General features: G+C 36.6%; 1 protein-coding gene across 1 annotated transcript; it reads right to left on the bottom strand.

Annotated features, from left to right (window-relative positions):
- Positions 1-2,544: 2,544 nt before the first annotated feature.
- AZI2 (5-azacytidine induced 2) lies at positions 2,545-14,689 on the bottom strand (the record flags this gene model as incomplete). Its single annotated transcript, XM_079537948.1, has 7 exons — positions 2,545-2,930; positions 5,596-5,711; positions 8,953-9,014; positions 12,275-12,426; positions 13,164-13,263; positions 13,563-13,688; positions 14,465-14,689. 7 exons carry the CDS (start codon positions 14,687-14,689, stop codon positions 2,545-2,547), a joined length of 1,167 nt encoding a protein of 388 aa, XP_079394074.1.
- Positions 14,690-14,990: the final 301 nt, after the last annotated feature.

Genomic DNA, 14,990 nt, shown 5'->3' with positions numbered 1-14,990 from the left:
GCAGATGACTTCAGATCTGGCACTTGCTTTCAAATGTTCACCACAGCAATGAGTGACCGCATTGGAAATACAGCCTAAAGTAAGCTCTGTAATCTCACCCTCCTCTCTCAGATGTCAGCACTTCTCAAGTTCCTCTCAGCAAACATCCCTTTCTTTTCTGGCCCCTTCTCCAGCATGAGAAGCCACACTGGTAAACCAAGAGCTGGAAGTAAAGCCTGGTAATTCTTTCACATCACCCAGCAAAGCTTCATTTTTAAGTTTCGCTGTTACAGGCTGCTGGGGCACCTTTTGACACAGCAGTGGAACCCCAATAATGTATTGCAACTAAAAGTAATTGACTCCTTCAGGCTTCAGCATCAAAGGGAACACATCTCCCACAACACACCAAAGCACTCAGTGGGCTGTATTAGTCCTGAATGGAAGAGAACTAATCTCAAATTAATTCCTTCCATACGTTTGGAATGGCCTTTATATAAAATCAAGTGTTTAAAGCCAAATAAAAAGTTTTTACTCTGAACACTAGAAGAGATTTGTAAGTTAAATCAATTTCAATCAAAAATAAATTTAGTTCAAAACCTCACACAGAATTCCTTCATCGCAGAAATCAAAAAGTGCTCATGATGGTTGCAGAATAATACACCTCTTAAAATAAAAAATCTCATGAAGACAGGCTGGGGGAACCCCAAAAAGCAAGCTACATTGGAACTAGACACTGCGTACTTTATGCAGCCACATGAGAAATGCTTCCTGCTGCATTGTTATTACACAGGTAGTTGGTTCTATCTGCTAAAGCCTAGTGACTTGGGTTTGTTTTATGCAGATTGGCTTTTGTTCTATTACTTTCCAAGAGATTGTACTCCCCCGAGTCAGATGTGTTCATTGGTCAGAATAAATTCCAGCATCTGACACCATTTCCATTAATCACAGACAAGCCACTATACGTGAGCAAGATAATAGAAAGATAAAAAAAACAGTATCTGGTGAATGGGAAACATTATTTATGTATGCTGTTCACTAATACAGTAGAAGATATCTGAAAGGCATTCTTTCAACTTTAATAGACAAACTGAAACAGGAGAAGATGGGCATCATGTGAAGCATTTATTCCACAGGGAAGAAAGTGACTGCAGTGACTGGAACCACACAGATCCTGTAGCAATTGCCTAAGTAACACCTTTACAGCCTGTCATTACAATGGTTATGCCATAGTCATAGCTTCCCCTTGCTTTTTCAGGCAATTTTAAGTAATTTGCTACTAAACAGCTGTGGAATTATTATTTTTTCCAATCATACTGATCTTAAGTAGGACCTGTGAAGTTGAATACTTAAATCCCCACACAGACCTGTAAATAACATCTTTAGTACCACCTTCCCACTCATTACAGGTTAAAAGCTTCATGGATCTAAAATACAAAGCATTTTCCTGCAAAGTATTGAGCGGTCAAATCATTTACTAAACCTTGTTGTACTAAACTCAGATAAAGAAGCAAAAGTTTCTAAAAAACAAGGCATACATAGTATTTGTCCAAAAACAGTTCTTGGCCTTAAGATGAAACCCGCAAGAAAGTACTAGGACACACAGTCTACAAAGCAGGCAGCCATGATCTAGTATCTTCAGTTCTCAATGGAGTACTAAGGATACCAAAACAATTATTCTATCAACATCTAGTCCAATTAAATTAAGGCTTTATTTCTTTAATATAAGGAAAATTAGTAGCTTTAACAACCACACAAATAAAAAGTCAAGGTTCTGGTGGTGTGCAAAGGAGGCACGGTAAGGATAACGGCCCCGTGAATAGGATGATTCTGTGGCAGGTAACACTGCGTGCACAGCTCAGGCAGTTTCCCACAGCCAGAACACACAGGGGGAATTGAGCTGTTAGGAATCACTGCGTTCAGCAGTGTTACGTATGATCCTTTTTAACTCATAATGCCCCAAACTGCGTGACCTAAACAGGAGAGCCTACAAGGGATTCTTCCTTTGACACTATCTCACATAAATACATTTTAACAAAAATCTCACCTTTTTGATGAAAATCACATAAAAAAGCATTTCTAAACCATAGGAGGAAGAAAGTTAATTGAAAGGAGAGAGGGAGATAATTCAATCTTCATTTAGTATCTTAACCTGCAAAAAAAAAAAAAAAAACCTGACAAAAACAAGCTTAGAGCTGTTACAGGTTGAACACCACTAAATATCTTCTTGAAAACATACAAATAGCAAACAAATACAGAATGAAATTTTCTTTTATTTCAAGAACTATTTGCTGTAATCTTTTGGAAACAGATGCCATTTGCAATCAAGGCTGTCTAAGCCCCATGCTAGATTCGTTCACATTATACCATCAGAGCTTTAACTTCAAGGAACTTGCTCCTGATTTACAGCAGAGGAAGACAGGGTTTTCTGTTTTAGAAATAGAATATTTAAAAAAACAAAACAAAAAAAAAACACTTCAACCAATTTAAGTACCTCTTCAAAAGTTCAAGCAGTAAGGTGCCTATTCAGAATCATTCTAAAATGCCACAGTTCATTCTAAAAATTGCTTAGTTCTTGTGCAGACAGTTTTGATTACACTGATCCAGGTAATCTGCCGGACAGTTTGACAAAATCTTATTTGTTTCCCAAAACACATTCTCATTAGGTTTTGGAGGACTTGGGAATACCCAGGAATTATCTTCCAGAGAGCTCTTTCCATAAGAATGGTGTTCCTGAAATGTTTTACCATCAACTGGAATGGGTCTCTCATCTGTCCATGCTTGTAGAATCACCCTTTCAGATGGGATCTCCACATCTCCCGGCAGAGGGGGTGGTGCAGCATTGCAGAGTACTTTATCACTTTGTGAGAGTTTTTTATACACTACCCCAGACATCAAGTTCTGCCTTGTAATATTCTTCAACTCAAGACATTGTACTGGTGCAGAAGAGGCAACTGAAAAAGATTTTAAAAGGTTTTAAAATTACATTGGATTATTTAGAGCATTTTTCATGTACTCTAAAATGTACAACAGTATAGCAGATATGTTAAAGCCTGGGTTTTCAACAGACAGATTTTCGAATCATCTTTTGATTTAGTAACTACTAATTAAATGTTACAAACCGAATATACTAACTTATTCAGTCAGAGTTTGCAAGATGAATCAGAGATCCTCAAATCACAATGTGTAAATATACCCAACACCAAATCCATTCCCCACTTCAACACCAGCAGACTGAATAATTTTTTTGACAAGACTGGAATGAATGCTGCAACAGAGGACTTCCATGCACTTGGAAAAATTTACCAGATCCAGAATATTGCTTACGCAGGAGGACACTTCTTCCTACTTTACTGATTCTTTTAACAGGTTGTGTTCTCAGGCTGCCAAGAACCTGAATTCTCCCAGTCCATGAAGCAGAAGGAGGAAATGCATGTTCACAGGTTCCCTGTACTCCAGTATTGTCTGACTTTGGAAAGTAAAGCCACAGACTGCAACGTTCAGTCATCTGAAGTTCCCTGTCAAGCTTTTAATTACATTAAAAAGGGAAGGATTGAAATAGGACAGTGTTTACCTGAAATGAAAGAGCTGCAACAATACACATCTGTCTCTTCAGACAGATGAAAATGCTCAGGTCATGTTTTTGTAGTGCTACTTCAATGGAGTAGATAATTGATTCCTATAGTTGAAGAAACTCACAGAGAGTTTTCCGGAATAGTTGTGAATTTGGAGTAGGAACTGCGATTTGTGTCTTTAGTTCTTGAAGGAACAAAAATAAGAGCCACTATCTTGGTCAAAGTATGCAACTGCTACTTGTCACTAAAAATTACAGGATGTTACCCAACTTGCAAATGTCAGCCAAAGGCACTTGCCAACAGTAGAGACACTGTATCTGAAAGAGATGGTGATAAATTGGATTTAGCCTCTTCATCCTGCCAGGTCTAAAAGGCCATTCAAATTTCGGTAACCTTTAGAAGCTTAAGGAGAATGGAATCTACTGCAGCACATCTCAAGTACTACTACAGTACTTCAGTGACCAACATACCACCTCAGGGCTGGTACCTTTGAGAAGTTCTTTGAAAATCCCTCTACACTCTCAATTTTTGAGATACCTGAAACACTTTAACAGACACATTACTCAGCAGGGGAGAAACTTCAGTTTTTAATCTTAAATCTGCTCATGTTATGCCTACTATCAGGTACTCTCCAAGGCATTGGGCAAAAATAAAGGCTGAGCTTCACGTGCTCTGTAGAAAAGGCCTTCAAAAACACAGCAAAAATCCATCAGCAGAAACACATTTGTTGATGTTAGCTGTTGTTTAGTAGGGAGGCAATTAGAATCTGAATGTTAACATCAAAAACACAGCAACGAACTGTTCTGCACACATTACACACCTTGAAAGATGTCGATCAGTAATAATAAATAATATAAAGCTTCCCTCATCCCTAATATATATTCCAATAGCAGCAAGTGGTTTGCTTATGGTAAAATACCTAGCACTGCAAAGATGTTTTAAGCAAATACTACCCCTGCTCAGCGTAAGCCGATATTTTTCTACAAATACCTGCATAAGTGTATCTACATTTACGAGCAACGCATACAAAAAAAAAGTTCTCATTTCCACTGAAGTTGTCCACCTACTCTTACACACTTCTGAAAACGCTGACAATTTATCAGCCAAGTACCAGAGAATTATCATCAAACACTGTGGACTACAGATAAGTCAGCCAGCCATTTATCTGGAGGTGACCGGAGGTGAATTCTGTCTTTGGGTCATTGAGCCCAAAGCTGTTTAGAAACAAAAAAGGGACGCTCAAGACTGTCACAAAAGTACTATAACCAAGTTCAGTTTCTCTGACCAGCATCTTCTGTATTCTGAACACAGTAAATACCACTGCTCAAGCAAGGGAAAAACACTGAGATACTCTAGTAGACTGATAAGTCATGCCTCACCAAATAAGAACCTTCCTGTAAAGCATTTGGCTCACGAGAAACATACGCACGAAACAGAAAAAACATCTGATAAACTGCTCACAGAAGTTATTCTCCCCTAAACTGTTCACAAGGCAGCAGAAGTAAGACCGTTCTGTACTATCAGTCAGAAAAAGCCACCTTGCACAGCAGTTTGCTAGAAAGTGCAACTTTTCAGAATGCTAACAAAATTATACAAGCATAATAGAATTTCAGTCTATTGAAGTCTAATATGCTGCCAGATTAATACTATATCGGGAAAATACTGAACTGGGAAAATAAGACAGCAATTGAAATATATATATTTTTAATATGAAGTAGTTGTGGTAAAAGGTCAAATACAAGTAAACTTAACACCTCAGCCTTGTGCACATAAGCAACACTTGACTGAGAAAAAAGCCACAAGGGGAACAGAATACAGTACTGAAGGAAAAACACATCAGCAACACCTTTATGTGTGAAGTTGACCAGTATAAGACAGAAGCAAAAGCAGAAAATGGCTAGGCTGGAACCATAATATAGCCTAGCTTATCAACTTCAATTGATGAGATTCTGATAAGATATGATAGCTAGCTTCTTTTTTAAATGGTACAGCTTGGATCTACGATTTGTTTTTGTAAGGTCTGCTACTGCAAACACTGACTTGCCTTTCTTGGTCGCTGTTATGTTTGTTTTCAATTTTCGTAGAACCTCAGTTTGCACTTCAGTCACTAGCTGCAAATTAGACATTTCTCTCTTCAGTTCCCAATATGCTTGCTGCACACTTTCAAAACAAAACAAAAAAATTCAACATTAAATACTTGCCATCTCTGGAGCACTCCCATACTTACTAACATTTCCAAGGCTCATTGAATGTTAACTGTTAATTGGTTTTGCCTGATATATATTGCTTATTTTACTACAGCACCAGAATTCAAAAGGAACCAAGCACTTCTGATGATCACCATAAAGTGAACAAACTTTGTATATTATGACCTTTATAAATACGTACATTAAATGATATACACATCACCTATTAAATGAACACTAAATTGCAGAAGTAGACTATTAACTCTGAATGGCTTTTGACAAATGACCTTACATACCATCATAGTTGTGATCCTGGCCATGTTAAACATTCAGTAAGAAATGGATATTGGGGGTTTTTACACCATTAACTTCTGTATAATGATTTCAGACTCAATAACAGAGATACAGAGAGTGCACACACACACAGATCAAACTAAAATAATCCAGCAGTGTTTCTGATTCAAGTCACCTAATTTATATAATATACTGCTTTATCAGAAAGGATAAAAATTAGAGATTAATTTCATTATCTGAATAGGAAACAATAGGAAATATTTAGCAACAATAACACTGTTCCAGTGCTGAAATTTAAAATAATTAGCTAGTAAGAAAGTGAAGATGAACAGAAATCCAGAAAATCCATCATTATACTTTAAGAAGTTTAATGAAACCTCACGTCTTTAACTGCAGAATCCTTTTGGCACTGAATGTTTAATAAGAAAAATCACATTTTAAAAAGCACCAAAAATAAGACCAAACATCAGTTATATCAAAACTACCCAATACTTATATTTATACATAAAATTGTTAAGTATACAACAGCACCATCTGGAAGGATTTTTCTAACATAAGTTCAGCTTCTTTAAAGAACCTTGCAAAGGGAAGACCAAGAACCTCGCTGCAGACTGATTACAAAGAACTTCTATGTGTTTGGATGTTTACCCTGTACTGCCTTCAAACACATAGTATAAACCTTGAACATCATAATTTCTCTTCCTGTATGTGCTTGTGTGTTCTGTCCACTCTACACTTTATTAGAAAGCAATACTTTTTTTGTTGTTGTTGTTCTTGCTTTTCTTTTAATACAAAGCTAGATTTTTTTAATACACAGCTGAATCTAATCAAGTTGATCTTTTCTTCCCTTCTTTTTTATTATTTTTATTACTAGAGTAAAAGCAAAAGAATGTATGAATTGTGCGCCTCTCAGAAACAAGTTTCCAATATTTTGCCAACAGTCCCCAGCCTGAAAATGGTAATAATATAATCACCTTAAAAAATTAAAAGATGTTATGTAAGATTTTAGAACTACTATAATTCAGTGTACAGTAAACTAGGTTTGCAAACTGAAAATTTAAAGATGTATTAGATGGCTGCTGACAAATGTGAAATAACCACTTTCCACAATGTTAACAAACTGCAAATACCTTTTTCCCTCATAAACATTGTGATTGCTTGCTACAACAAATGTTTCACATAGGAGTTTTTTTCAGGGTTTTCTCTTCTTTTTTCTTTGCCCCGCAGATTTTCAGATGGACTTATGTATTCCAAAAGCACAACATGCTCATTATATATATCACATTACAATAAACACTATGCCGCACATATGTGAGTTCTGACAGCTGTCACCTGACTTGAAATAAATTTTCTTTGTAGGAACAAAGAGAGAGCCTTGAGAATTTTACCTTGAACTAACACCTTTTTTCAGACATGTAAGACTATGAAGCTCCAGCAGAAACCACAAGAGAAAGTGAGAGTGCAAATGGCATAGTGTGCACAGTGTTATCATAATTTCACCAGAGAACATATGAAAGAAATATCTACAGATACACTACAGTGTTCTTTCTCAGTGACCGATTTCCTCTCTCATCTCTTCAGTAGCCCAGTAAGCAAGATGATATTCTTCTGAACAGCCTGACATTAGGAGGGAACACTCTACCCTCTTGTGGAAAACTAGGGAAGTACATGAATAGGCATAACTGGGTATAAGAGATGGAGGTAATATGTCATTTATTTGAGGCAGAATACCTGGAAACTTCCAGGCAGTCATTTGTTTGTTTGCATAAAGGGTATTACCACATCCAGTTCTGGACTCCTCGGTTCCAGAAAGACAGGGAACTTCCAGAGAAAGGACCACAAAAATGGTGCAAGGCCTGGAGCATGTCCCTTATTAGGAATGGCTGAGAGACATGGGACTGTTTAGACTGGTGGAGACTGATGTGGCATCTTATCTATGCTCATAAATATCTAAAGAGCAGAAGACAAGAGACTGGGGCCATGCTCCTTCCAGCAGTACAAGGGTCCAGCAGCAGAACGAGGGCCAACGGGCACAAACTGGAACACGGGAAGTTCCATACAAACAGGGAAAAACTTCCTTACTGTGAGATTGACAGAGCATTGGAACAGGCTGCCCAGAGAGGATGTGGAGACTCTTTCTGTGGAGATACTCAAAAACCACCTGTGTAACCTATTCTAGGGAACCTGTTTTAGCAGCAGGAGTTGGAGTGTCCAGAGGTCTCTTTCAATCCCTAAGATTCAGATTCTGTGATATATTTACTTTCCAATATGGCACACACACTGAACACAGGATAACAGAGGACACTATCATAAGCACAATTTTTCCTTATTTAAATGGCTGTAAAATAAGAACAATGCTTTCTATTACGTTAGCAATTACCAGGAAAGCTGCCATTTCTTTTTGTGTAGCTCATATAATGGCACCTCAGTTAAAAAAATCCTTTAACATGGCTCCTAATAGAAATATACATTCCAGTACTAAGCAAGAAATTTAAAGCCACCACACAAGCAAACATAGAAACTTCCTCATACAGAGAATGAAGAAATTCTTGAAAAATGAAATGAGACTTGGAAAATAATCTACCAACTCCTCAACTGAACAAATCATTAAAAAGTTGAGTTTTAAATCTGAGAGAGTTTCATCTTCCTCAAGAGAAATTTTCATTTCACAAGAGTCTGAAGATGTAAATATTTTCATCATTCTAGACTTCATAGACAACATTCACTCTTCACAGGCAGTGAGGGGAAAAAAAAAAAAAAAAAAAGACAATGGTTTTTCTAAACGAGTATTGCCTGGACTTTAAATTAGATTATATTGTTTGAATTAACACATTTGAAGAGGCTGTAAGCTATCTACTCACTCATTTAACTGTCTCTCAGTAAACTAAACATGAAACATGAAAGCTACTTAATTTTCATACCTCTGAACAGCTTGCCTTTGAAGAATGTCTCCATTTAATGGATTTTCATCTTGGTCCTGGTCCTGCATAACAGAATGAAGAAAGGAAAGAAAATTAACAGATGAGCTCAAATCTATTGGAAAATACTGCAATAAACCTACAAGTTAGCTAATATTAAACATCACAAGTAGTTTTCATTTGTGTTGGCTACAGCAATTGTCAAAGCAAGCATAAAGAGTTTTACTAAGAATTTCCACTTAAAATGCCTAAACAATCTACTTATGTGACAGCATTCCTCATTCATGACTGCATGAATTCATTAATAAAACAGCAAAGGTAATCTTACAACACGCTGATTCTACATGACTAGAAAAAAAGCTTCAGATCAACTACCACTATACTTTCAGTATTTACTGTTACAGCTGAGTCCTTGGATTTGTGCTTTGAAGAGAAAGACTTAACAAAAAAGCTTGATTTCCAAAGAGTCTGCTGTCTAGATATGAGAACAGTTATTAGTTTTCTTTCCTTGCATTCATATAAAAAGACCTTGAAATCAGAGCAAAGTCTTTCAGTGTAGATTTAGTTCCACACATTACTTTTATCATAAAACACAGTTTATCCCTCAAGTCTGAAACTGCTTAAAATTATAACACAAATTCACGGTCCTGGTGTCTAGGTGTCACTGACTGAGCAAGGGGGGCTGATGACCTCCAGGGGTCCTGCCCAGCCTTACCACTGCTTTGATCTGCGATACAAGCAGCCTCGTGGAAGTTAACAGGAGTGTTTAACAAATCAAACGTGCATCTTGCTTCATCAGTTATGTTTCTATTAGATGCTCATCTGAGATGAGTTCTCACTCAAACCCCTTTTCTTCACATTCCCTTTCTACTATTCCTTCTAGCCAAAGCTGTAATGAATCTGGCACCAGTTACTGTGGTTTTATGACAGTCCATTAAAACTTCAAGAAACTCATCAATATGACATACAACGCGTTGCATCAACCACAATGCAAAACCTGAATGAGAATATTTACATAGAAAAAATATAGGCAGTATATCTACTTTGAAAAGAAAGCATCTGAAAATGTTAATGAATTAAAACACTAAAAAGGAAAGTAGCACCTCACTTTGAAAAAAATGCTGACCTGTGATTACCATTATATTTCTGTATTTCCCCTGAGAATTTCCCCTCTCCCTGCTTCTAAAGACTTTCTTACTGCTCATTAGAGATTCTATTCCAAAAACTCAGTTTTTGAAAACTATATTACTACATTTATACTATGTTACCTACATTTGAAAACGTTTTTGGTTTCTATATTAAGTAGTTAAAAGGATTGAGTAGAAATGATATTAAAAGAGAGAGATTTTTCCTTCAGTTTATTCTCTAAAACAAAAGCTGCTAGCATAAGCATTATTTCAGAGTTATGTCTAGTATTCCTCACAAATGCTGTTTTACTCTGTTCATTCCAGGAACATTAATTCTTACACTGAAATCTACAATCTTCATTTCTATAAAACGACCGGAGGACATTAAAAGTGCACAGAAATTTAAGTACACCTTCTGAACTTACAAGTTACTGAAAATATCTAAAATAATGCCAGATTTAGGTGAAAACAACCAACAGCAATGAAGCTTAACGAAACACCTTGCATACCTTCCACATAATGTTTTACCCCCACCTAGTGGAACAAACAGACTAAAACTGAGACAACTGGTGTATGTATGCATCTGTGTAAGCTGCTGATGGCAGCAGATCTTTAGAGACTTGTTCTGATGAGAATCCAGTGCTCCAACTATACGTGCTTTGAGGGCAGCAAGGGAGAAGGACATCAATTGAATCTAGCTATGCCTCGTCTTTGAACACCCAGAAGAAGTTGGGGTGCATCTTCTTAGTTTCATCAAAAAGGAATCTAATTCCCATACTCCAGGCTGCTCCATAATGCAAGGCACAGAAGGCAGTGATGATTAGGAGATTTGCTTCAGAAGTAAATTTCTGTAGTAATGTACATGTGCCCATGAGAAAAAGAGCTAAAGAAACATTTCCACATTAAAACAAATCCTATTGGAAAGCACGATAACGGCCATGCAAGGATTCTGCTTCTAAGTCTCATGTACCGTGAACATGACTCAAAAGTACCACGTGAAACAAAATTTATTCATTTATGATCACGGAGTCTAAATAAGCCAGCCTCTTGAAACAATCACATTTAACTCCTTTAAATCTATTGTATATGTTCATTGTGACTGCAGAGTCCTAGAGACTGCCACTATAAAACGTAAAGTATTAAGTATGCACCAGTTTTTGTGTTTTTGAATTATTTTCTTTACTGTATTTTATTACTGTTAGGGTAACTCAGTGTTTCTTTTCTGAGATCCTAACCACATCTACATTATGCAGTGATTTCCTCACAACAGCTACCTGCCCATAAAACAGGGGAGAAGAACATCAAAGAGGCAGTGGCAAAATTCTGAAAACCTGTATTTTATTTCAAGTCCTGATGGAAAACGTACTGGTAAAAAATTTTATTTTGCCATTTTCTCCAAACAATCCCTCTTCCACAACCATTCCCCTCCTCTCCTTTTTACTGCAGTCCTTTTTACTGTTCGTAAGACGAACAGGAGTGAACAAGAGAGGGAAAGAGCAGACACTGATGCTTATCTTTAACTGTACTTGCTATTTGCCTTTTCTGTCTCAGATCTTTCCTTAATTTTCTTATGCAAACTATCAACTCCACCCCATTAGTTCCTGCTTTATCATCTTAAATTCATCATCCTATCTTAGGCTTAACAAATCTTTGCCTCCATGTCTGAATGAGTTCTTAGGTATAAGACAAAGCAACTGAACAGTTTTACTGGTTCTCTCACTTTTCAGCTACTTGCACAACCAGTTCCATTCTCTTCTAGCACTTTAGATTTTCAAGTTCTTTCAATTCTTAATTTTCTTCAGGCACTATGACAGTCTCCTCTAGCCTCAGACGTTCAGATCCTATTGTGCCCTCTATTTCACCACTCCTATGGACAACTCAAGGTAAGACCTCCAGCTACCAAATCCAGGTCTCACCCGTAACCTCATCCAGGGCAACCAGCTTACAGCATCAGCCTTGTCCCCTGTAACTGTGAAAGACTGGGCTCAATTACCCTTGAAGATATGCCAGACCTAAAAGATTATCCAGCAAGCTGAGACTTCCTCATGCAGACAAAGCCTTAAATTATTTCATGTGCTAGGGATGAGATTCTTTTCTTCTATTTATTTACCTCTTATTTTGCTTGAAAAGGGTTTTCAAAGTAATGCTGTAATGAAATCAAAACTATTCATACAAAAAATATTTAAAAATGGAAGTACCTTCTGTTTATATTTCTGCAATTCCTTTCTGAGACTATTGCACTCTTGCTTGAGGTTCTCTAGATCCTGTTCCAGACTGTGCACTTTCAGGTCACTGTTCAGCTTCTCTATTTCCCAGCTGGTCTGAGTACAACAATTCAGACTTTTCATAACTGAAAAAAAAAAAAAAAAGACAAAATTAGATTTTAGTCCCAGTTCAAGAACTCCCATAAACATACGGTTTCACCTCAACCAGTCCATACCTTGTGTGACAGCCTAATCCTGGCAAATATAAAAATCAGTTAATGACAAAAATATGGTATATACCAACTTCCACTTCTTCCAATGCTTTGCAAACATGAGCCTCTTCTCCTCCTCTTTATACTGTTGCACAATTTACCCATGTTTTTTTCCCAAGTTTGCATCTCAAGAAATTCCGAATAGAAAAAACAAAAGATGCAATCAAAAGAAAAGGACAGTGTAGAAGTTAGATAAGTCTTCATTAGACAGAAATAATATCAGGTAGTTACTATTAAGAAGCAAGCTAGCATGATCCTAGCATCTCACCAGTCTTAGATGGCTAGTTAGAGAAGGCAGAACAACAGAAAGAAAACCCCCAGTGTTCAACTGCATAAAATCATGCAGTGGAAGTAGTACATCACATGCTTGGAAAGTAATGCAATTTAAGCACTGTAATATTGCCAAAATAGCCTCAGGTCTTTACCATGGAGCCCCTTGTCTCCCCATAATTTAACATGCATGTCATCATTTACAAGACAACACAAACTCAAAGTACAGTATTTCACCTTCTTTACCTAACCACTATAGAGAATTAAAATTCTTAATGCCCTTGGTTTGTAATATAATCACTAAAATAGTCAGAGTATACCAAGACAGAGTAACTGAGTACCTTGCTGTGTTTCCACTTCAGTTTTTAGTTGTAAGAGCTCTACTTCTTTGGACTGCAACTGTTCATTCAAGTTTTTCAAGGATTCTGCAGTTTCTTTCATCTATTTTCAGAAAAGAAAACATAGAGAAAGTTTTCTTCTATCATGTCTGACAATTCAACTTTTTTTTTTTCTAGATGCCAAATAAATACTGCTTTGACTTTTTTTAGTCTAGCCCTGTATGAAAATAAAGATACTTAAGAGTATTAATTCTCCAACATATAGCATCACCAAGTATACACCTGAAAGAGTGATAAAACAACTACCTCAGATAATCAACAGATAAAAATTCATTCCACAGATAACATCTACAAACTATGTTGTATTCACCTGTGTTTAGATCCTTACTTAAAAAGACATACCACTTTATCCAGTTTGCTTTTCAGATTATCTCTGTCAATGCAGGCCTCTCGGTAGGCTTGGTACGCCCTATTGACTTGTTCACGTCCAACTGAACTGCATTCCTCCTCCAGACGAGAGCCAAGCAACTGCAAGTTTAAGATGAGATGAGAAATAAAAGTTTTTATTATTAGACATAAAAAAAAACCAAAATTCAGTAATTACATTTTTTTTAAAATTAGAAATTACTGGAATAACTTGATATGGATGATTTTTACTTATTTATTTTTCTAATGTGAAAGCACACCAAAAGCCATCCATGAACTCTGGTATCTTGAGCCATACATAGTGCCTGCTAGCTCACTGCTACGTACTGAAAGCACTCCACAAGTCACGATTACTGACAATTCCTTAACCATATTTTTTCCAAGTTCAAATCACACCTGCTTGTGTAGAAGGCTCTTGTTTTGACTATCACACTAGCATTTTGTTTCTCCTGCGCATATGTTTTAAAAGTATTCAGGCATTTGAAAGCATTCAATATAACTGCCATAGACGTTCATGAAGGATTCATAAATATTTCCTTAAAAATTAAGAGCTTTATAAGACAAACACAAAACCAAAACCTTGAGTATTTCCTCTTCTAGGTCTTAATTTAAAGAAAGAATGAGAAACCAAATCATAAGAATAGCGCATCTCTGCCCTTCACTTTTGTACTGGCCCTCAAAAGTACACTTACTACTCATTTTGCCCTCTACTCATTTTTTCCCTGCCCCCTGAAAAAGTATTTCCAAATATAGGCATTCATATAGAATATGTACCTTACCAAACCTTCTGACTTTGTGTACACTTTGAAATTTGAAACTCAGAAAGGTTAACAGCCCATTTGTTTCTTGGTAAAGACAGTAATTGCCTTTCTTCTTACCTTCTCTTCTAAAATTCTCACTCTTTTCTTTAGAAAGGAATTCTCCTTCTCTGTCTCCTTTAGCCGCTTCTTGATATCTTCATATGCAGTGACAAGTGCGAAGTGTGAAGCAACAGACTCATCCCCACTGTAAGCTGAAACAGGAATCTCCCCATCTCTCTTATGACTGTTGTCTGCTTTTTCATGATTCAAAATACAGATGTCATCCTCCACCAACTCCTCCATGACACCTGTTTAAAAAGACAGATGTGAGTAAAATTTTCACAAAGACAAATTCACCTCGAGTCTCACCTCAATCCTACAGAAAATCTTGAGACCCATTTTATATCTTAAAATAATTTTAGAAAAAAAATCACTGTTACTTTATACAAATATTTTGAGCATTCATCAGATTTACGACCTTCTCATTTTTATTAAAATGTAACATCATCCATTAAACTTTGTTAACAAATATAAAAAAAAGCAATGTCTCACCAGAGCTTTTGCACGCTAGTATTGAACTATAGTATAAGGTTACAGTTATAGG

Source organism: Tetrao urogallus (genome assembly GCF_951394365.1).
Source record: "Tetrao urogallus genome assembly, chromosome: 7".
Classification (NCBI taxonomy): Eukaryota; Metazoa; Chordata; class Aves; order Galliformes; family Phasianidae; genus Tetrao; species Tetrao urogallus.
Note: the sequence above shows the minus strand (reverse complement) of the source record. Positions and strands in the feature narration are given on the sequence as shown.